The sequence below is a fragment of the Molothrus ater genome, chromosome 8 (genome assembly GCF_012460135.2).
Source record: "Molothrus ater isolate BHLD 08-10-18 breed brown headed cowbird chromosome 8, BPBGC_Mater_1.1, whole genome shotgun sequence".
Taxonomy (NCBI): Eukaryota; Metazoa; Chordata; class Aves; order Passeriformes; family Icteridae; genus Molothrus; species Molothrus ater.
This window is the reverse complement of record NC_050485.2, coordinates 1,838,313-1,862,573: the sequence shown is the minus strand read 5'-3', so window position 1 is coordinate 1,862,573 and position 24,261 is coordinate 1,838,313. Positions and strand designations below refer to the sequence as shown.

Sequence of the window (24,261 nt, the reverse complement as noted above, 5' to 3'; positions counted from 1 at the left end):
CAGCCTGGGGCCGTCCCTGTTCCTGGGATGGGGCTAGGGGATGATCCCATGGCACATATGTGTGCAGACACAGGGAGCTCATTCCCTAGAGACCTCATTCCCTTGAGAGCTCATCCCCAGAGACCTCATCCCTTAGAAACCTCATCCCTAGAGACCTCATCCCCCTGAGACCTCATCCCTTAGAAACCTCATTCCATAGAGATCTCATGCCTTAGAGATCCCATCCCCAGAGACCTCATCCCTTAGAGACATCATTCCATAGAGACCTGATCCCTAGAGACCTCATCCCTTAGAAACCTCATCCCTTAGAGACCTCATCCCCCTGAGACCTCATCCCTAGAGGCCTCATTCCATAGAGACCTCATCCCCCAGAGACCTCATTCCTTAGAGACGTCATCCCTAGAGACCTCGTCCCCAGAGACCTTATCCCTGGAGACTTCATTCCAGAGACTTCATCCCCAGAGACCTCATCCCAGAGACCTCAATCCCTTAGAGACCTCATTCCTTAGAGACTTCATCCCTAGAGACCTCATCCCTTAGAGACCTCATTCCCAGTGACCTCATCCTCTGAGACCTCATCCCTTGGAGTCATCATTCCCCAGAGATCTCATTCCCAGGGACCTCATTCCCTAGGGACTTCATTCCATAGAGACATCATCCCCAGAGATTTCATCCCTGGAGACCTCATCCCAGAGACTTCATCCCTAGAGATCTCATCCCAGAGATGGGGTGGATATTTCACCTCCCTTTCCTGCAGAACTCACACTCTTTCAGGAAACACCAAATGATGGGAAGCTGGAGACCATCATGGGATGGACCAGCTCTGCCTGAGCAATGGCCTTGGGTTGAGGGACACTTCCTGCAGGCTCTGTGCTCCTCTGATCAGGAGGGACAAGGCTGTTGGAACTCACACAGATGCTCCTTACCTGCACCTTCTCCCCTTCCACCATGGACTTGGCCATTTCTCCAGAGGACCATGTTCCCCAGCTCATCCAGCCAAGCTCCAGGCATGGTTTGCACCTCTGCTCCACCTTTCCAAGCAACCAGCATGAGGCTCTGAGAATTTGAGCTTCCCCATCCAGCAAAGGAGTGTGCTGCATGGGACCAGAGAGCACAACACCCCTGCTGGGAAAGAGGGGGAGAGGCAGCTGCCCCAGCCAGCAAAACCCAGTTATGTTTGTAAAAACCACAGAAACTTCCAAGCTCTACACACAGATTTCTCCAAGAACCAATATTCCACAGCAGCTCAGCTTTGCCAGGGCCTGCACACAGCTCCAGGGAGCTCAGAGGGCTCCATTGCCCCTGGCTCTTGCCCTGCAGCCAGCAGGTTTTCCCCAGCTCCCTCCAAACCCCTCCCTTTATTTCAACCCAGGAAGGTGCAGCCTCAAGCTGGAGGAGGCAGTGCTGCTCTGCTTTGCTCCAGCATCCTGGGAACAGGAGCCAGGAGCTCCTTGTGCTTCCCCAGGCAAAACTCCCATCCCAGGACCCTGCTGCTGAATCTCCAAGCAGGGCTGAGCACTGTGGTGGGCTTGGGATCAGAAAAGCAGTCCCCAGTGCCCAGGAGGATGAGGTGGCTTTGTCCTGGTGTGCACATCCCCGGCAGGTGGGCTCCCCTCTTCTCCCAGCACAGCAGCTTTCAGCTCTTCATCAAGGATAAAACTTTCCACAGGGAAAAAAAGGTACCTCCTGCAAAAGAGCAGGCTGGAATTTCTGGGGTCTCTCACTTTCCTGAGGGCATTTAACAGCTGCCTTTGCCGATGGCTCTGAGTGCTGCTGCAGGGCAAAGCTTTGTCCCTTGGAGCTGCAGAGACACTTCAGGCCAGGAGCTGAACCCAAACCCAAGCAGTTCTTCCATCCCCAGTGCCAACCCAGATGGAGCTGGGTCAGTTTTAAGCAGCAATTTTGACAGACAAACAGCAGCACAGCTCTCCCAGCAAGGATGAAGATGCTGCCCCCTCTTCAGGCACTAAATGAGGATGCAGACTCAAAGCAGCTCCTGTGCCACGGGTGTTCCTGTGGTGGAGATATCTCCCTGGCCCAGCAAGTGGCAGCACCTGCCCTCTGCAGTTCAGCACCCTCCACATTATTTCAATTCCTGCACCCACACAAGAACCTTTGGAAAATCAGCTGGTGCAGAAAAGTCGTGAATGCCAGGAAGCCCTAGTGAAAAAAAGAGCTTTAGGAGCACAAATCTACAAATCAACTTTTAGCTAAATCGTTTTTACATCCTAAACACTGATATTTTTCCCCATCAGAGGGAATTTAGCTCATCCCAGCTCTGAGGAACGAAGGTGAAGCTGTAAGTACAGCAGCTGTGTCCTGAGCGTCACAGGAGCAGATGGTGATCACTGCAGGGATTTCCTTGGAAGCTGTGCCTGCCCAAAGGAGCTTCTCGAAGCAGGGCAGGGGAAAGGGCCACTGAAGAAACCCTGCATGTGTGGATGCAGAGATTTCGTTCCCAGCGAGCAGGGATTTAATGAGTGCCACCAGAGGGAGACCTGCCCGGCATCTCTCCTCTGCTAATTAAAGATTTCTATTGATTTTTATTTCTTCTTTTTAGATCCTGTGCATGGGCACCCAGCTCACCCAGGTGCTGTGCCAAGTCTGTGCCTCTGTGGCCTCATGGAATAACGAGGTAAATCTCTTTTTCTGAGCCCTGATGGAAAGCAGGAACACATGGAGCAGGAACCACGGGCAGCTCACAGCTGTCAGAGCGCTTTAAAATCACACACACAAGAATAATCCATAGTTCTGGGATGTTGTGGAGTTGTCTCAGGCTTTCAGGGAGCAGCCAAGGAGCATTTCCCTAAACCAGGTCAAGGATGCATCTGTGAGGAGCAGTCCAGGCTGCTCCTGCCAGGAGGACAGGGATTAAATTAGATCAGCATTCTTCACCCACCTGAAGAGAATTTTCTCATCAGCTCTGTGAGAAGGCAGCTGAGCAGAGAATTGCTGCATCTCTCTCCTCCAGCCACCTCCCAACAGGCATCATCCCTCCCTCCCTCCCTCCAGTCCCCATGGCCTGTGAGCCAAGAGTTCATTTCCTCAGGTCCTAGGGAATGGGAAGGGTCAGGAGTTTCTGAATCAATCATTTCTTAAACAAAATCACACAGGGTTTACTTTGGGATTGTCAGCTTGACATCACTCCCACCCAAACACCGTGAAGGATGGCTGAAAATTCAGTACAGCCCACAAATTTTCTTTGTAAGGGATAATTGCCCTCTTGTATCCCAAAATACTCTCCCCAGTTCATTTAAACCACCTGAAGTTTAACCACACTTGTGCCACCTCCTGGCTTCTGGGCTATCTCGTATTTCACAGCACCCCCACATTTACATTTATTAAAATACTACTACTACTACTAATAATAATAATAATTTATTAATGATAATAAATTAAATAAATAATAAATTAAATAAATTTATTAAAATAAACCCCCCTTAATTTTGTCACCAATTCCCCATTGATGGAAGGTTATTCCTACCTTCCCAGCCCAGTCCCTGCTACAAACCAACTCCAGCTTCAACTTTGCCATCCTCCCAAGCTGCTCCTCCTCCCTCTCCTTGTACACAAACCCACCCTTAAAACACACCTTGCTTTTTAACTTACCAGAACACATTATTCAAGACAGAGACCAGGACATTTTGGGTGAAAAGGAGCAATTAAATATTAAGTAGTAGCCATGTTAAGTAGTAGCCACTAGAGCGTGCTGCGGAGCTGGCACTGCCCCTGCTGCACTGGGATCTCTGTCCCTAGAAACCATCCCAGGAAACGGGTGAATCCTTTTTTAGTCCTGGAAATGCACAAAATTTGTTCAGAAATTCTTGGTGAAGGCAGAGAGTTAAGCAGCAAACGCTGAGTTTTGAAGAAAGCAGAAAAAAATGTCCAGGACAAGAAAATTTTTTTTAAAAAACAACAACAAAAAGCAGCAAGGAGAGAATAAAATCAGATGGTGCCCTGTTTTTCTTAGTGGAGTGTTTGGAAGAGAAGAGATTTATATTCAGGATATAAACCTGCTTTATTCTCATCCTGACTTTGGTTTAATTGCAATATTAATGATAATTAGGTTTTGCATTTTGCCTGCAGGCCTGTCTGGGGCTGGAGAGAGTGCACAGAAATGCTGAGGACAAAGGAACATCTACAAAAACCCCAGAGCTCTTGGTGGACTGAGAGAAGCAAGGGAGGCACAGATGTTCAGTGACTCTCCAAAAGCCCAGGCAGGCAGCACCCAAGCCAGAATCACAGCTCCTGCCACTTCTACCTTTTGATTCAGCATTTGAGGGACAGCCTTAACTTACACAAGAAGATAAAAATCATTTTAAACAAAACCCGTGTGCTTTTTTTTTTTTTAAGAAAAAACGACTCATTGGTTTTATTTCAACAGTAAATTTTAGAAACATCTTGACATACAGAACTCCAAAAAAATATAAAGTCATAAATCACCTAGTTAATTTACTAAAGGGGAAAAATACAGTACATCCAAGACTCAAACATCTTGTAAGTTTATACAAAAGCCACACAGTAATAAACTGCATTAAAAAATAGATCAAGCATTACCTGACTGATTTGACACTGGCATTTGCCCCGTTATTGAAAGGCACTGAGCAATGAAAGCGATCAGCATCACATCCATTATTGTCAGTAAATTCATCATGATTAGCATAAAACCCCACTATTAAACACAGCTTTCATGTTCACCGTGTGCATCAGCAAGAAATCTCTCTGGAAGGAGTAAGGAAACAAAGCTGGAGAAGGACAAACACTAATGTGACATCCAGAGATGGAAAGACACGTCCTGGAAATGGAAGTTCAGCTCTTCTCCAGTTTCTCTGGCTGTGTTATCCCAGCAGTCACTCAAAGGAATTAATGCCCCAAGAGCCCCGCGGGGCCCCTCTGCTGTGTCCTGGCTCTCCCCACTGTGGCTGCTGCAGCCCCCAGTGCCTGCCAGCCCACAGCAGCCGGGTGTGCCTGCTCTGGCAGCGCCGGGCTCCCCATCAGCCCGGGTAGCACATGCAGCAGCCGGCCCCGGCCAGGTCGGGGGCAGGAGCAGCCCCACCAAAGAGGCTCTGGCCCAGCTTGTGCTCCGCGATGATGTCCTCCACCCTGGTCACGTACAGCAGCGTCAGCAGCACCCCCAGGAACTGCCAAGGAACCACAAAAGGGGCTGGTTATAGCACACATGTACATGCTATCAAGTTTGGGTTTATGGGTTTAGTTATTTGAGAAGACAATTTTCGCTATTGTTATTATTTTTAAGCGTTATATTTTTTAGTTTATGTTTTTTTATTGGGTTTGTTGTATATAGAGATGGTTTGTATATAGGTATTTTTGTGTAATACTTCCTAGGAATTGTGTTTAGAGGTTGTGAGCTTTTTTATTATTTTTTGGTTGATGATGGTGAGATGTCACAGACATCTTTTATGGAAAATCCTTTCCTTAGGAAAGAAGCTGAGAGGCCTCAGGAACAAAATGTAACCAATGGTTATCTGCTGCTGTGGAATGCAACAGGTGGGTCTGGGATTGGCTCATGTGGTTGTTTCTAATTAATGGCCAATCACAGTCAGCTGGCTCAGACTCTCTGGTCAGTCACAAGCTTTTGTTATCATTCCATTCCTTTCCTTGCAAGCTTTCTGATGAAATCCTTTCTTCTATTCTTTTAGTATAGTTTTAATATATAATTTTCTTTTAATATAATATATATCATAAAATAATAAATCAGCCTTCTGAAATATGGAGTAAAGATTCTCATCCTGGGACCCCTGTGAACACCACCACATACATGGTATTAAGTTTGGATTTATAGGTTTACATTATTTGAGAAGACAATTTTTGCCGTTGTTATTTTTTTTAAGCATTAAATTTTTTGGTTTATGCTTTTTTATTTGGTTTTTGTTGTATATAGAGATTCTTTGTATATAGGTATTTTCATGTAATACTTCTTAGGAAGTGTGTTTAGAGGTTGTGAGCTTTTTTATTATTTTTTGGTTGATGATGGTGAGATGTCACAGACATCGTTTGTGAAAAATCCTTTCCTTAGGATTTTTTCTCCTGAGAAGCTGAGAGGCCTCAGGAACAAAATGTAACCAATGGTTATCTGCTGCTGTGGAATGCAACAGGAACAAAATGTAAATAACCAATGGTTATCTGCTGCTGTGGAATGCAACAGGTGCATCTGGGATTGGGCTCATGGGGTTGTTTCTAATTAATGGCCAATCACAGTCAGCTGGCTCAGACTCTCTGAAAGTCACAAGCTTTTGTTATCATTCCATTCCTTTCCTTGCAAGCTTTTTGATGATTTAGTATAGTTTTAATATCACATTTTCTTTTAATATAATATATATCATAAAATAATCAATCAGCCTCCTGAAACATGGAGTCAAGATTCTCATCTCTTCCCTCGTCCTGGGACCCCTGTGAACACCACCACATACATGGTATTAAGTTTGGATTTATAGTGTTTAGATTATTTGAGCAGTTATTTTATTTTTATTGGGTTTTTTTAAGCGTTGCGTTTTTTGTTTTATGGGTTTTTATTGGGTTTGTTGTATATAGAGATTCTTTGTATGTAGGTGTTTTCTTGTTATGCTTTTAGGATTTATGTTTAGAGGTTGTGAGGGTTAGCTTTTTTTTATTATTTTTTTGGTTGATGATGGTGAAACAGAAGAAATTTTCCAGAGTAGAAATCTATTTTGATTAAGTGAAATGTACATCTTTGAGTTAAGTCTGTAGTTTGAAAACATAGGTGTTTAGTCTGACTGCCTGTTCTCATAAAAAGCCTAAACTCAGAAAAACTACTTCATCCAAAAGACAGAGATAAAGAGAGGAAGACAAGGAGACAGAGAAGCTGCTGTGAGAGCAGGCCAACCTAACCTAGGAATTCTTTCTGATGAAGAAGAATTAACGGCAAATATCACACGAAATTTGTAAAAATGAATATGTATATACCTATTGTGAAATTGCATGCATATGGATTTGAGAGAGAGATTAAAAAAAAAATCTTAAAAATCTTAGAGTTCCCAGAGGTGCACATGTCTGTCAGGGAGAGGAATCCCCACATGTGTCCAGCACTGTAATAAACAGAAACTTCCACAAAGTTGTGGAGTTTTGTTTATCTCTGCAAAGCAATGGGATTATGTGACAGGGATTTTAAATGTTTTGTTTTGTTATTGTTGAAAATTGTAGCTTTGTTTGTAGTATTTTAAAGATGGGCTAATTAAGTAATTGTGGATTTGTTAGGTTTTTGAGTGTAATTTTTTTTTAGGTTACGAAGGTTTTTTAGGGAACAGGACTTAATAGTGGTTTTTGATGTTGGCCCAGCCCCAGGCAGGCAGCACAGGCAGCCTGCCTCACTGCAGCTTTAGGGAGTCACAGGTGTCATGGATAGGGGAGGACTCAAAAAAAAACACCCAAGAAAAAGCAAATGGCCTCACCAAACCCTGCAACAGTGATGCTACTAAGTGACCAGAATGCCATCTCAGCTTATCAGCTACATTAAATTCAAAATTCAATGGGATTTCACATACTGACAAATGAGATGTTTGATTCAAATGCCAGAATGCCACCCCAGCTTATCAATTACATTAAATTCAAAAAGAAAATTATGATTATGGTAAAATAGGATTTCACATACTGGCAAATGAGATTTTGGTTCAAATGCCAGAATGCCACCCCAGCTTATCAATTACATTAAATTCAAAAAGAAAGTTATGATTATGGTAAAATAGGATTTCACATACTGGCAAATGAGATTTTGGTTCAAATGCCAGAATGCCACCCCAGCTTATCAATTACATTAAATTCAAAAAGAAAATTATGATTATGGTAAAATAGGATTTCACATACTGGCAAATGAGATTTTGGTTCAAATGCCAGAATGCCACCCCAGCTTATCAATTACATTAAATTCAAAAAGAAAGTTATGATTATGGTCAAATGAGATTTCACATACTGACAAATTATTCAAATGCCAGAATGCCATCTCAGCTTATCAGTTACAATAAATTCAAAAAGAAAATTATGATTATGGTCAAATGGGATTTCACACACTGACAAATGAGATTTTGATTCAAATGCCAGAATGCCACCCCAGCTTATCAGTTACAATAAATTCAAAAAGAAAACCATGATTATGGTCAGATGGTATTTCACATAGTGACAAACCAGATGTTCCCCCTCACAGTGGACACCCTCTTACCTGGGGCAGCAGTATGCCAAGCAGCACACCAGCCATGATGCTGTAGTTGTCCAAAAACCAAATGAGCACAGCATTGGTGCAGCCTCGGACGTGGATCACGTGCTGAACGCTCAAGCGCTGCAAAACACCAGAGACAGGGTTCAACAGGAGCTCCACTGCTGGGAGATGCTTGGGGCACCTCAAAACTCAGGCAGCCAGATGTGGTTTGCCTTCCCACCTCTTTAAAGCCACCGAGTTTAACAAAAACCTCATCAGTAACTCTTCCATCTGTTGTTAAGCTGCTCCACACCTCAACAAATCACTCTTATTTTTAAAAGTTATTCCACACCCGAGTAAGTAACTTCATTGCCTTAAACCTGTTTGTTACAGCTATTTTTCAACAAGAAATGCACCCAATCCTCATTTAAGACCACTTGGCAAGCAGAGAGGTCTCTCTTCAGCTTTCATCTCTGCTCCCAAGTTGAAAATACATCAGCGGAAAAACATAAATTGTTTGCAAAAAGACCCAATAAAGGACAGGAACAAGAGGATTTCGGATTCAGTCCTGCAAGCTGTGCTGCTCCCTGACCCCAACCCATAATATAAAAGCACTTGAGGCTGCAGAGGGTCCTAAGCAGTGAATGGGATGAAGTTAAGAAGAAGCTGAAGTGCTCCGTGTTAGAGCCTGGCTGCAGCGTTCAGGTGATTAAGCCACAAATCAATGAACCTGAATGAAGACAAGCTGTATTTAAAGATAACCAGTAATCCCAAAAACCAACAACCCGGGCTGGCATTGTGCTCCAAGTGCCTCAAATGAGCTGGGGAGAGGAGATTTCCAGACCAGCCCCCGCCCTGCCTCCTCCCAGCACTCCAAGGCCAGCAGTGGAGAACTCAGGGCAGATCCAATTACCAATTCCCCTTCTTAATCACTCTGCAATTACCGCCTTGAGCTGCAGCCCCTCCTCTGGGGTCTCGGGGGCTGTTCCCAAAAGGGAAGGGTGAAGGAGGAGGCCCCATCCCACTCCTGGAGGGAGGAGAAGGCAGCCAGGGAAATCCCACTGCTCCTCCAGGTGTGCCACCACAGGCTTGAAAATAAAACACCCACTCCTGGGGTATAAAATACTTAAAAACAGCTCAGTTGGCTTTTATCAATGCCAATTTTACTCAGTAAGAAACTCGGACTTTTATGTACTAAAAGCTTTCCCCAACTCAAGTCACTGCTCCAAATTTTGAAAGCAGCTTTTTTGTGCATTAATTGTGCAATTAGCACGGGGAAGTTGCCAACAAACAAGGAATCGAGGAAAATGAAAAGGGAAGATACAAAAATCAAACAATATGAGGCTTTTCTCATATATGGAAATTATTCCAGGAAAAAAGAACCATTTTAATTGCCAATTTAACTGCCTGGCAGATGAAAGCACACAGAAAACACTTTTATAACAGACCAAAAAAAGAAGCAGCACCCTCTGCCACGCCAGGGTGGGCAGTGGCTACGTTACCTCTTGGTCAATGGTTTTGTATCCACACATAGTGTTGATAATGTCTGTCTGAAAAGAAAACAACAAATATGAACTGCAGCAGGAAACTAAAATCACAGAAATATTATTTTTACCCTGTGTTCACCCAGCTCATACAAAAGCAATGAGAGGGTTATTTGCCAGTCCAACACCAGTTTATCCCAGCAGCCCCAGTGTCAGAGTTAGTTAGAGCTCCCCATGATTTTAGAGCAATAAGTATTGTCAGTGTGTCACTGACAATTTGAGCCATTCCTATCCAACCAAAGCAGGGTGGCACCAGCATCCAAACCAAGCTGTGACAGAGCTGTGTGACACAGCTGCTTCCACAGAATCAACAGCTGGATTTCCTTTTAAAGCCTTAAGAACTTAACACACCTTAGTACTAAAACCAGGGGTTAACACAGCCTTCATGCCAAGATGATGACAAATTTAAGCTCAGAAATATCTTCAGGTCCAAATAACTTCCAGTACTATGAATGCTGTTTACAACACTAAATTCATTACAATATCTATACAATACCATTATACACATGAATATAAAACTCATATATTCAAAAGTGACTGAGTGCTTGCATTCACCACAGATTACTAACACATTTTCTGCAGCCATGTAATGCCTTCTGTGGGTTCCAAGGCTCTACCTTGAAAGCCTGGAAAAGCCAACCTGAAAATCATGAAAATGAAAATCATCCAACGTAAAAAACCACTGGCATCAAAGGAGGCAGAAAACAAAGCCAAAGGCATGGAGGAGAATGAGAAGTTTTTAAGCTGGACTCTCACCTTGAACACACAACTGTCTGACAAACAATTCACAATTGTTCAGCACATTCCTAGAAGAAAAAGCTCAGACTATTCCACAGGGCTGTTGGGAACTGTGTGGGGCACCCCTCTGCCAAGCACAGGGAATAAATCCACTTGGAAGTCAGTACCAGAACTGGACACCAGCTTGTTGTGTTGGCTGTGAGTGATTTCATGTTCCCCAAATGGCTGAGGCCTGACTGACAGACACGTGGTCACTTCCAAAATATGTCACCACAAGGAGGGCAGCCCCATCCTGTAGCTTTAAACACAGAATTTGTAACAGGACGTTGTGGCATAAGCAAATGCACACAGAGGATATAAATACATTGGAAACAGAAGATTATAAGCATAATTTCTATCTGCTCCACTAGTGTAAGTGTTTAATAAATAATTTGACATGAAGATAGTTCCTTTAGAGCCCCCCCAGCCCTGGCTGCTGTTAGCAGGAGGCTTTTACAGAGGATCAGAACCCAGGCACCCACATTAGCTGGAGTTTTCCATGACTACAAAGCCCATGAGTAATCACAAACCATATCTGCAGCTTTCCAGGACAGAAACCAGCCTGTATTTGGAAGGATTTGTCAAACACAGTAAGATTGATGCACCTTCTGGTTGTTTTTTCCTGGGGCAGCCATGCACAGCCCTGGTGCTGGCTCCACACAGGGCTCAGCAGCAGCATCTCCTGCCCAGAGCCACCAGCCCTCACCATGCATGGAGCACTCTTCCATCTGGGGCTTCTCCCTGCCCTCCTTTACCTTCCCTGAGCTTCACACCTCATGGGACACAAGCAGCTTAACCCTCCCTTCCCCAGCTGTCAGTGAATATACTCCCTGGAGAAGTTTTTATTTCAGTGGTTTTCCCTGGAGAAGTTTTTATTTCAGTGGTTTTCCCTGGAGAAGTTTTTATTTTAGTGCTTTCCCTTTCCTGAAGGCAAAATCCTGAGTTGTTCTGCTCCATCCAGCTGCAGGTTCTTGCTCTCAAACAGCTAAGACTCAAAGCATGATGTTCAGCTTTGGTTTCTGAGACTAAATCAAAGCTCATCACAGGTTTAAACAGACCCATTCCCACACACCAAAAATGTGTGTGCACATGTAATAAACACCTTCCTGTGATAGACATCTCTCAGCAACACCTAGCAGGATTACTTACACAACCACTGCATCTATTTTTCCTTTTTTTTTTTTTAATTAAACAGCCACGCTCAAGGCAGATGTTGAAAGGGCAGCCCAAAGCAGGCACAGCAGGATACCCATCACAAACTCTGCTCTTCCACACACCCAATCTCTCTATCTCATGATCAGACTGGAGACCAAACCCCAGAGAGGCAGGGGCTGCCTGTACTGGAGTAGTTGAGGAATTGTTCTTTTTCAAATTCAGCATTACATGCATCCCTCAGATGAAGAACAGTGAATTACAGAATTAATTAAAACACATTTGCATGAAAATCAACTGCTGCCCCTGGTGCTGCCAGCACCAGTTGGGACCAGTTAATCACAGACTGGTCCAGACTCCAGTCCCTCCAGGATTTTACAGGCAGGTGGTTTTCAAGGGTAGACTGGGCAGACCTGTGCCCACAAGCATGCCCTCACCCTGAGGTCACATTTTTGGATTATTCTGGAGATGACAAGGTCATTCTGAGTGGTTCTTAATTCACTCTGAACCCCCAGCCATGGAAGCCACCAGGTCCCAGGATTCCTGGCAAAGCTGGAGCAGCAAACCCTGGGGAAAACACCAGCAAAAGTGAATTTTAAACAGCTCTGGTTCAGGTGAGCCACGAGATTAGTGGAGCTCCCAACATCCCTTCTGGGCTGGGGAGTGGCTCAGTAAAATCCAATACATCAAATCCATTATTTCCTCCCTTTCAAGCTGTCAAGACCCACAGATCCATCAGGGGAGGAAAGAACCCATTTTCCTTCACTTCTTGCCCCAGATTTCCTAAAGCCAGGCTCCTTTTTGGGTGAACACCAGTGATGCTGAGGTGCCAGGACTCACCTTATTTCTGATGCAGCAAGTGTAGGGCACCCCACAAGCCAGTGGTCCTGGAGCCTCACAGTTGTGGTACACATTCTGGGACCAATCTCTATAATCCTCACCACCACAGCACTTGAACTGGAGAGAAAAATAAAAATAAAATTTAAAAAAGACAAAAAACTCAAGGATCTTTAAGGTCTTCTCCAACCCAAATGGTTCTATGATTACAAAAGGAATAGGAAAAGAAAATTTCTACCTTAAACTCTTTGAACAAGTTAGAAAACAAAGTAAGAATGAAACAATTTTAAAAGCCCTGAACTACCAAAAAATCCTATCATTTTATCAGCATGGCATGTATGAATGTACATGATAAATACAATTAAAAAGAATTAAAGATAAAGGTAATTCTCCTCTGTCACCTGTTGAACTACAACCCAGGGTGCCAGAGCAAAGTACTCAGTGCCAAGTTCCACCTCCCATCTTTTCTGAGCTGAAAAATTCTCTTTCCAGCTCTGGACATCATTCAGCAGTGCTTTTACATTGACTCTATCTTGACCTGCAATCTACCTCTGCAGTTGTTTTAAGGGTTCCAACCACATTTCCAACTGGATCTAAAAGACAAAAGCATTGCTCCAAGGCATAAATTAATCTCACCAAAACATTGTGGGTGTAATTTAGAACAACTGAAAGCTGGCAAACAAATACTCTTAAGTTTACACTGACTTAATATAAATATTCCCTTTATAATTTAAACGAAGGGGAAAGGAGGAGCTCATTTAATCACTAGCATGAACATAGCCATCATTTTGGGCAGTGCATGGAAAAATTAAAGCATTATGAAGTCTAATGACCAAATTTCCTCAGGATGCTCTGCTTCTGACAGACTTTCCATGCTAACTTTGTTTTTCAAAGCAGGCTGCCAGCTCCATAACCATGTCCTAGAACATATGGATCACTTCCTAAGTCAATTTTTTAATAACCATTACTTGGCATGGTCACAGACATCACATGGGCCCTGACATCACCTTGCTGAACACTTGTTGCTTCTCCTGCAGCCTCTGAGCTGCATGGCAGAGCTCTTCAGTTACCCAATAAACATTTCAACAGATCAGCCTTATTAAAAAAATAACATGAAAAAGCCTGTGAGTCAACACCACGTGCCATTAGGTAATGCCCAGCTGGGCTCAGCACAGTTTCTGAATTTTAATGACAGGTAAATACCCTTCCAGTGGTATTTACCTCCAATAACCACCTTGTTAAAGAGCTCTGTGCATGCCCTCGAGCAGCCACACAACTGTGGCAGCCTAAATGCCACCTCATTTCTCTTTATTTCTCTTTTTCCAATGCTTCTCAATCTCCTGCACCAGCCAGCAGAAGTGTTGAGTGCCAGGCATGGCTGCAATTTAGGCTGAATTCACCTCAATCCAGCTGTGGGGCCACTACAAAGCTACAGGTTTGTAGGATCTGACCTTGAACATTAGAATTGCACCTGCCAAGGCAAAAGCTGCATTTTGGGCCTCTCTTTTTGCAGTGATGTAAGAGGGTTTAAAATTTTAAAACCATTTAAATGGTTTTAAATCCAGCTGGAATGCTGGATGAGCCCTGACCTCAGCAGCAACACCAAAAGAGATGACACACAAGATCTCACCCCTCTCATCAGTAACAAATTGATTGGCACACCACTGGAAAAACTCAAAGCTGTTGCTCAGTTAGTCCCAAGGGGGAAAAAAAACCCCAACAAACCTGCTTTTGAACAGAATCCATGATGTTCTTGAAGTCTAAATCATCATAGTAATTCTCAATTCCTCTTCTAATGTTATCATTCAAAAATTTGATTGTCTAGAAAGCAAAAGGAAAACAAGATCCATGGGTTGCACAATGGGCACATGGGCTGGAACAGAATTAGAAGAGCAGCTTAAAGTGACAAGTGTAACTGATGAGCACAAAGGAAAAGGCTTTTTTTCCTTTCTTTTAGAGGAAAAACCCAAAACACTCGTTACAAACAAATTTTAGCAAATCCTGCAGGGACCAACCATCTGTTCTCCTCCGGGGAAGCAGCCTCACTGCTGGGTTGGGCTGGCAAGCTCCAGCACTGTGACACCTCTCACTGCTGAGACCTCCCAGCATCTCCAGAGATGGTCCCATCACCCTGGGACATGGATAGCCCAGGATCCTGTCCCTGGGGACCCTCCTCATCATCTCCTGGATGGCAGAGCAGTGGCGTTGGGTGGTGGATCTCGGCCCCTGGTCTGCACCACGCCCTGAGCAACCAGACTTGGCTGTGTCACCACCATCCAGGAATTTTATTTTCCGTGAATTTTCCATTAATTTGATTTTCTAAAGAGTTCCTAATTGCCAGATAGAGAGCTTTGCTCCACATGGAGTGGAAAAAAGGTGTGTTTGTATGTTTTACAGTGGTTGTTTTGAGAAATATGGCAGTGTGGCGACAGCAGATATAAAATGGTGTCTCCTCAGCATGGCATACTAAAATTAAATCAACAAACTGTTTTTAAAGTTCAGAAGATGAGAGAAAAGGAAAAAAAAAAGAGTATTTAGTTTTCAAGATCCAGCATAATCTCAGCACAGCAAAACCAGGGACTAATCACTACCAGAATGTAACAACTTTCCTTTCAATCCAGCTGCTGAAATGACAAAGCTAAAGCCTTACAGGTCAGAAAATCTGAAATACACACTCATCTTCTCAGTATTACAAACTGCAACAGCCACAAACTAAGCAGAACAAAAAGGACTATCACATAAGTGATGAGAAGTAACACAGGACCCTCCTAACAGGTCAAAAACCTCATTTAGACTCTACAGATTTGCAAAAGAAGTAGAGAAAGAAATGGGGAAAATGCACATGACATACAAAACAAACAGGACATACATAGAGGCTACTACACTAGGCTTCCATAAATACTTTTTTGTTCTCCCCATACTAACCCAAACTTCTCCACTAACCTTGAAAAACAAGGGAAGAAAGCTGTCCCTAAGTGTAGCTGTCCTGCTATAAATCAAAGCATAGGCATCTAGTACTTGCCATAGTGAATACATTTATGTTTTAAAGCATTTCTAACTGAATAACATAGTCTGCTGCTTTTGGTGCAGAAAAATGAAGGGTTGAGTATAGTTATAGGATGCTTGTCAATGATGGAGTCTCCTGTATAAATTTGTTATGTTGCTTATGGATGTGGGCAGGGAAGAGCTGTCCTTTAACTGAGGCAAAACATTTGGCCATTAAAAAACAACAGCCTCCAAATCCTTCTGGAAACACCCCAAATCAGCAGTCAGACCCAGATGGCAAAACAGAAGAAAGCATTTTGTCATCCACCAAGAGCTGGAAACTCATTCTGCCTGTATTGCACATTTGTAGCCACCAGATTTCCTCCAACTCCTTAACCTGGAATTCCTCTCCAGAATGGTAGCAAAGCCCATGGCTGAGCCCTGAAAAGCCTTTCCTTATCTCTTCCACAACCACTCCTCCCTGGGGGGGGGACCATCTGCTGATAACAGCTATTGAATGTCCCTTCATGGCTGGTAAGAACTACAGCATCCCATTGGGAGATGTGAGCCCAGAGGGAGGAGCCAAGCATTCCTACCTGGATATAATCTGAGATTCTGGAACCCCAGCACAGCTTCTGCACTGGATTGCCCAGAGGAACAGCAGCTGCCTCTTGCCCTGGATCTGCAGAGGCAGAGACTGCACCTTTCTCCAGGATCCCTGCTCCAGCAGAGCCAGCCCTGGCACTGCAGGAGGGCTGAGCCACAATTCCAATGGGACTGCTGCCAGCACCCTGACCCACAGGGTGTCAGGCTGGGTTCTGACTCTGGCACTGTTGTTCTAGTGTACTGCATTGTTTATTTTATCCTTTTATTTTCTTCCCTATTAAAGAACTGTTATTTCCTGCTCCTGTATTTTTGCCTGAGAGCCCCTTAATTTAAAATCCATAGCAATTCTGAGGAGGGGGGGTTCATTTTCTCCATTTCAGGGGAGGCTCCTGCCCTCCTTAGCAGACTCCTGGCTTTCCAAAGCAAGGCAGCAGCTGTTGTTTAGCAGAGCTCAATCATGCCAGCACCTGAAGCAAGCAGCTCACCTGGTTCCTGAAGATCAGGGCCACCACTCCACCTGTCAGCTCGATCAGCAGGCAGATTCCAAGGATGTACATGAACTACAAGCAAATAAGTGCATGTGAGTCATTAGCCACAACTCCAATTACTCTTGCAATTAGTTCCTTTAAGTCTAGCATTCTATTGCCAATAGACTTGGCTTTCAGCATGGCATTTTAAAGGAAAACACAAAATTATAGGTTTGTTCTTATGAAACTGTCAGTGTCACGAGAAAGCCTTTTTTCCTCACTTAAATTATTCTGGGTTTTGCCCAATTGGCAAGCACATTATTTTTCTGCTCTGAACAGACTCAAAACCATTAGATGAAATTATCCTGCCAAGATTTTCCTTTCCACACCAGCATCCCAGAGAAGCACATTGATGGGCTGCTGCAAACCACACCACATTTCATTTTTTTATGTTTGCTTCCTACAAAACCAGCACTTACCTGTTAGCTTTCAATTAGTGGATAAAGCAGCAGCACACCTTAAGATAATCCAAACCACCTTCTTCTACACTGCCAGTGCTAAATCAAAGCAAAATTCCAGGCTTAGTAGCTTTTATGTGTTGCTTCCCACATTTATTTGCCTGTGTATATACACGTGCTCACAAGTGCACTCACACACAACCATGTGTGCATCCATGACTGCCCAACAAAGCGTGTGCAAAATGTGAAAAACATGAAAAAATCCATTGCACTGTGAGAGAGCTGCTGCATGCCAGTATGTGAAATGTTTTTCCAACTCTTCAGGCATAAAAGGCATTGAGTGAATTTAGGTCTGCTGTGTAACAATGAGCTTCATCAGGAGCGAAGTTTTCAGATCCCTTGTCTGAAAATAATCCCTCATGCTCTCCCCTGAGAGCTGTTTTAACTCCTGTGTGCTCAGTGTCAGGAATTCACCAGACAGGTGTCTTTTCTCCTGCTAAATCTGGAATCTGCCTGGGAAGCTGGCATCAGGGACTTGCTTTGTTCAGTGCCCAGCTGGGTTTGCCACCAGGATGGGGACAGAAAATATTCCTGGCATCTGACACACCACCATGCTCAGTGGGGAAGAAGCCTCAGGAGGGTAAAGCCTCAGTAAAATTCCAGTATAACTTCAAAATCCATGTTTATTTCTGGCCTTGCCCTCCATAACAAACCAGGGATTTAGCATTTTGTTAGACTGAACTGACATGACAAGACTGGGTTGGGTTTGGAGCAGCCTGGTCTGGTGGAAGGTGACCCCACTCATTGCAAGGGGGTCAGACCAGGTGGCCTTTAAAAGGTCCCTTCCAGCCCAAACTCTGTGTGATTCTCTGCAGGTGGAAATGAAGCTTGCACACCTTAATTTCAATTAGTCACATGTGCAGCTTCCATTTGCAACCACAGGAATTTCCCTAAAATTCACCTTTTCAGAGCCACTGGGGAGAAACACCCTGTGCCTTCCATTTCACCCTCTGAAAGCTCCAGGTCTAACTTTGAACACACATTTCTCCATCTCCCCTCTGCACTGCACTGCCCAGGGAGGACAGACAGACTCTGGCCACTGAGCCAGGGCTTTTCCCTTGAGCTGCTCCTCTGGGCTGACACCCAGCATCAACAGGCACGACAGCAGCTGAGTTTGCACAAGATACACACTGACTGATAATAACTCACATTCCTGCTCATTTTCCATAACACCTGAACTGCTGGGAAGCTCCTTTTTCCCAGCACTGGGCTCAGACCCTCACTGCTCCTGTCACTGGCAAGACCCAATGCTGCTGCTCCCTGAAGGAGGGAGCCACTAAATTCAGATTTCATTAAAAAAAAAGAAACCTTGTTAAAATAATTTTCAGTGCAGGCATAGTTCTGGATGTGAATTCAGAGGACAGTGGAAAGAAAAGCAACAAGCAAAAGCAGAAACTAGGAATAAAGATCCAACACTTACTGCTTGCAGAAGGCATAAATTGTCTCTCAGAGAAGCCAGTACACCCACAAAGGATACCAGGAACATTACAATGCCCAGAAGTATTAAAATAATTGCTGGGGCTAGAAAGGCACTTTCTAGAGTTTTGTACTTCTGTCTTTCAATTTCTGCATAAATCCCAACAGCGAGGACGAGGGCTCCAATCACCTGGAAGAGAAACAGATTATTTAACATCAATAACATGTTATTTTTTCTGCCAGTAAATAAACACAGAGATGACAGGCTGTGAGTACACAGGAACCTGCCACTGCTCACTTCAGGATTCATTATAAACAATGAAACATCCAAAGCAGAAGTTTGGATTTAAAAACAAAAAAGAAACCTCAAAGATTAAAGAAGAAAAAGAGCTGAGATGGAAAAAAAATGAAAGTTGCTCACTTCAAAAATATATTTCATCATGTTTTAACATTCTGGTAGTTAAACTAATCAAAATATACATCACTGGCTGAAATGTAATTTATTACCCATCTGAGATCACATATATTACACATATGAGCAATTGCCATGGCATTAATGACCCTCCTCTGCGTGTCTGTCTGTCCTTCTCTCTGTGTGTATAAATATACAGAAACATATATGTGCCCCTAACAGAACCCAGTTTCTAGGCTGGTCTGCAAACAGCCTGTCTGTCCCTTCATATTAACTCTTACTGTATTTGGGCTCAGTAAATACAGTCAGATATTTCCTGTACCTCCACTCCTGCTGCCAGCAGGAGAAAGGCACCAGATTAAAAACTAAAAAAAAAACAAACCCCAAAACCAAACAACCAAGTTTGAAATTATATCACTTCCTTGAGCAACTACCTGATAAAGCTGACAAGTGAAATAGGAAGGGACATATTTCATTTAACAAGGTAAAGATATTTCAATCAAAATAATTAGATAAGTCTAAATCATTTGGTAATAGGAAGGGACATATTTCATTTAACAAGGTAAAGATATTTCAGTCAAAATAATTAGTTAAGTCTAAATCATTTGGTATTAAAACTACAGTGTGCTGCAAATCACTTTGAATTATGCTGAATTAATTAAAATTAAAAATAGACCACAATACTTAATTACAAAAATTGCAGTGGAAAAACTTTGCTGCCGACTCCAACAGCCAGACACATCATCAGGGAAGAGAGCAGACACAAATCAATCATTCTGGCAATGTGATAAACAACACTCCCCTTTCCTGACCTGACATTTCCACAGGAAACACAAGCCTGCTCTCTGCACAACAAGGCTTCTTAATTGTACTTCTTAATTTTTAACTTCACTTCTTCATTTTGGATGGGACACAGTATATCCCAGACAAAGGGCTAGAGGGACTCACAGTGTGAGTTACCAGTCCATGAGCCAAACAGCTGAAATGCTTTTTTAATTATAGGATATCTTAAAATAAATAGCAACTTACTGGAAGTTCTTGATTTTCTATGGAAATGAATAATGACACCAAAGGACAATATGTAGGGAATGCCACCAGTTTGTCATTGAAAGAGAGAAAATTCTCAGAAGGGTTCACCCATAAAAAGGAAATTTACTGAAGCTATTAAAAAAGCCACTTAAAATTTGACCACATTGAGTTGAGAGCAACCCCAAAATCAGATTCTCCTGCAAACACTGAAGTGCCTTTAACAGCAGTAACTCTTGCCTGGTAGAGCCCTTGTTTAAAAAGTAAAAAAAAAAAACAAACACTGGACATAAACCACAGGTATTAAAGCTTGATGGGGATTATCAGAATTTCAATGAGAGTGTTGTTTCAAGACTAGAACTTTTTACTGAAATGTTTTTTTCTTAACCATAGTTTTCTCATCAAAGCATTAAATTTCAGGGGGTTTTGACTAAAAGGTGCCTGTAAGTAAAAGACAAGATACTTCCTACTTTAAGAACTTAAGATACATAAATAGATATAGCATCTTTATGCACACATATCTTCACCCATTTTCACTTCCATCTGTGCTCCCACACACTCCCAGATTTATGCTTTCATTATCTTCTATTTTTTAAGCATTTAATAAAAATATTTCCAACTTTTGGTAAAACCAACAGCAGCATTTACTGGAGGCAAGCAGATGTGCAAACCCAGCAGCCATCCCATCCTGTGCTCTCCCCTCCTGTGCCTGGGGTGGGGACACAACCCCTCCCTCGGGAGCCAGGGGCTGTTTACAAAATCCTGCATCCCTCACCACAGCTCCAGCCTGGCAATTCCAGCTGTGAGCACAGGAAAAACCAACTGCCCTGACTCACACTGAGTGAGCATCCACCAGCAAATACCAGGGGATTTCTCCGGGGCTTTTGCACACACAGAAGCTGCTTTCCCAAGAGAAAGGAGAAGAATTCATTTATTAGCAGAAGCTTTAACCCTGTGTTTACAGTTCTTTCTCTTAAATAAAGCTCAACAACAGCACCTTCTGTTTAAAACGCTGGATTTTGTTTCAGCTGGGCAAGAAACTTATATGACAGCCCCATTCACCCCAAATTACATGACAGCCCCACTCACCCCAAGTTACATCACAGCCCCATTCACCCCAAATTACATCACAGCCCCATTCACCCCAAATTACATCACAGCCCCGTTCACCTTTTCCAGAGGTGTCTGGAAGAGTTACAGTGACAGCAGTTTTTAAAAAGCCCTGGGTGACAGGGGAAGACCACAAGGCAGTAGCAAACATCCCCCCTGGCACTCCCAGCAATGCTTTAATTTCCTTTCTGCTTTGGATAACGTTGGTATTTAGTTCCTGGGGGTTTAAATCCATCCTGGGGACTCAGATCTGGGACTTCATCACTCATGAGGTACCAGAGGAACTGCAGCAGCAGGGAGGGAACTGAATGAACTCAGCATCCAGCGGGTCAAAGCCCCAAACAGCAGCACAAACCACAAACCACCCAACACTCAAGAAAGCCAACACTCCCACAGCTTTACTTCCATTTACACTGATTAAAGAAAAAAACCAAACCCAAACCAACAAACTCAGCAGTGCTGAGAAGAGAAGTGACATTTCCAGCCGATGAGATCTGCTTGGCTAAGCTGCAACAAAAGGAAACCCCATGGGTGATGCCCACACACCTCACACAGCACCAGCAGGACGCTGCCCAGCACCAGCCACCCCAAAACACCCCCCTGTCATCCCCCATCCTTCCTTCCTCCCTCCCAGCCCCCATCCTCCCCCCTCCCAGAGCAAACCATCTCCCCTGGCCAACAAATGGAAGCTCTTGTTTATAAACCAGGGCAGAGCATTGAAAATCCAGAGCCAGCGACTACAAAGAGTAAATAAAATCCTCAGGCTGCCTGAAAGAGGCTTTGTCCTCCGAGGATGGATTCAGAAGGGCCCTTTCTCTGCCCCCAGATGAATGTTTACATCCCACCAGCCAGGGCCTTGCTGCCGACAGAAAACGCAGAGCAGACAACGAGCAGGGACCTCTGCGAGGGACATGCTGCAAAAAAGGGTCTGAAAAATAACACAGCATTAAATAAATAAATTGGAATTTTCCCTTTTCTGAAACTCACAACTGCAGAATAGCTGTGGAGGAACACAGGGAGCATCAGGAGTCTTAACCCAAGGGTTGGTTTGTCGGCTAAACAGACAAAAGATATCCGAGATCCCAAAAAAGCCTGAATTACACCCTAACACTTTGCATTTCAGTCTTTGTTCATTAAATCCCAGGGTGAATCTGACATTCACTATCAAACCCGATGGATCTAAGCCTCTTCTCCCACGCAGCCAAGCAAAAAAAGCCTTATGCTCCCAGCTGGTAAACACTGTGTCAGACAAAAACAGACCAGCCAAACTAGAACTTGAGCAGCGTTTCAAGTGAAAAAGCCAGACAGAAAAATCCCTGCCTGAGCACCTCTGACACCAGCATCTTCCCAGTATCCCAGTGCCTGAAAAAAGCACCTGTAAAAATCACAGTGCTTACAAAGAAAAAGGGAGAGAAAAAGAGAAAGGGAAAAGGAAGGAAGGAAGGAAGGAAGGAAGGAAGGAAGGAAGGAAGGAAGGAAGGAAGGAAGGAAGGAAGGAAGGAAGGAAGGAAGGAAGGAAGGAAGGAAAAGAGATAAAAGAAAGAAAGAGAGAAAAGGAAGAGAGAGAAAGAAAGACCCACTTGCAAAGGGCCCCAAGGGCTCCTTCAGTCCGGGGGGTGCCTGGTGTGGATTTACCACACCTCAGAACTCAGTGCCCACAGTCTGGACCCACCAGCCGGGACTCTCTGGCTTCACCTGGATGAGGACAGCAAGTGCCACCCAGCTGTGACTCTCCAGCCCGGCAGCCTCACCCTGCCGAGCTCAGGGCATCCCCACGCACCGGGGAGCGACGCCGTGGGGCAAAGGCTCCATTTGCCCACCTGCCCCGCAGGCAGAGCCGCGTTCCCTGCGCACCTGAACGATCTCCACCTGCCGAACTTCCAGCCCCATCCGCCAGAACCAGTCTGTCCGTCCCTCGGCGAGGTGTCACGGCCCCGGCTGTGACACCCACGGCCCCGGGTGTGACCCCCCGGGTGTGACAGCCACGGGGACACCCCTGCATTGCCGGAGCGGCCCCGGCCCCGCGCTGCTCACCCAGAAGGTGGTGGAGTAGGTGATGAGGCTCAGCTTGAGGCACAGGTACGAGAGCCGCCCGCAGTACCGCGCCTGCTCCGGGTCCCCCGCCGCCATCCTCCCGCGGCACCTGCCGGGCCCGCCGCCCCTGCCCGGCCCTCCTCCTCCTCCTCCTCCTCCTCCCCTCCCGGGCCCTCCGCCCCTTCCCAGGCCCGAGCGGCCGCCCCGACGGGCGGGCCCCGCCAGCGCTTCCGGCAGCGGCGGCACCGGGAGCGGCAGCGGGAGCGGCTGGAGGGCTGCGCCTTCGCCTGTCGCCTTTCTAATTTTCTAATCTTTCTAATTTTCTTTTTTTCTTTCCTTTTTCTTTTCTTTTCTTTTCTTTTCTTTTCTTTTCTTTTCTTTTCTTTTCTTTTCTTTTCTTTTCTTTTCTTTTCTTTTCTCTTTCTTTCTCTTCTCTCTTTCTCTTTCTTTTTCTTTCTCTCTCTTTCTTTCGCTTTCTTTCTTTTCTATCTTTCTTTCCTTCTCTCTTTCTCTCTCTCTTTCTTTTCTCTTTCTCTTCTCTCTCTCTTTCTCTTTCTTTCTTTTCTATTTCTCTCTTTCTCTATTCCTTCCTTCCTTCCTTCCTTCCTTCCGCCACTTCCGCCACTTCCTCTCTTTATCTCTTTCTTTCTTTTCTCTCCTTCTCTTCTCTTCTCTTCTCTTCTCTTCTCTTCTCTTCTCTTCTCTTCTCTTCTCTTCTCTTCTCTTCTCTTCTCTTCTCTTCTCTTCTCTTCTCTTCTCTTCTCTTCTCTTCTCTTCTCTTCTCTTCTCTTCTCCCTTCCCTTCCCTTCCCTTCCCTTCCCTTCCCTTCCCTTCCCTTCCCTTCCCTTCCCTTCCCTTCCCTTCCCTTCCCTCTCTTTTTTTCCCCCTTTCTTTCAATTCCTTCGGCGAACAAATGCCCGGCCTCTCTCTCTCTCGGGCTTATCCCTGCAGGAGAAGCAGATCTGGCTGCTCCCATAGGAATCTGGCAGTGCCACACGCATCCCCAGAGCTCTGCCATGGCCATTAGAACAGGCGGGACAAAAATCTGCCCGTGGGAAGGTTTTTGGTGGAGCATCCCAAAACTGGCAGAGCAGAATCCCTGCACCAGGGCCCATCAGCAGGATCCCTGCACCGGGGTCCATCAGCAGGATCCCTGCTCCAGGGTCCATCAGCAGATTCCCTGCTCCAGGGTCCATCAGCAGATTCC

General features: G+C 44.6%; 1 protein-coding gene across 1 annotated transcript; it reads right to left on the bottom strand.

Moving 5' to 3' along the window:
- Window positions 1-4,370: 4,370 nt before the first annotated feature.
- On the bottom strand, window positions 4,371-23,177 carry TSPAN15 (tetraspanin 15). Its single transcript, XM_036385903.1, has 8 exons — window positions 23,055-23,177; window positions 18,477-18,662; window positions 16,557-16,631; window positions 14,206-14,301; window positions 12,484-12,600; window positions 9,673-9,720; window positions 8,195-8,311; window positions 4,371-5,141 (listed from the first exon to the last, which is right to left on the bottom strand). Exons 1-8 carry the CDS (start codon window positions 23,148-23,150, stop codon window positions 4,995-4,997), a joined length of 882 nt encoding a protein of 293 aa, XP_036241796.1. The 5' UTR covers window positions 23,151-23,177; the 3' UTR covers window positions 4,371-4,994.
- Between the last annotated feature and the right edge of the window lie 1,084 nt (window positions 23,178-24,261).

Excerpts from the sequence above, each read along its gene's own strand:
- TSPAN15 (XM_036385903.1), bottom strand. The coding sequence starts at position 23,150 with ATGGCGGCGGGGGACCCGGAGCAGGCGCGGTACTGCGGGCGGCTCTCG. Across the intron at positions 8,312-9,672 it reads ACAAAACCATTGACCAAGAG|CGCTTGAGCGTTCAGCACGT; the intron begins GTAACGTAGCCA and ends GGTGTTTTGCAG. Across the intron at positions 5,142-8,194 it reads TTGGCATACTGCTGCCCCAG|TTCCTGGGGGTGCTGCTGAC; the intron begins GTAAGAGGGTGT and ends GTTCCTTGGCAG.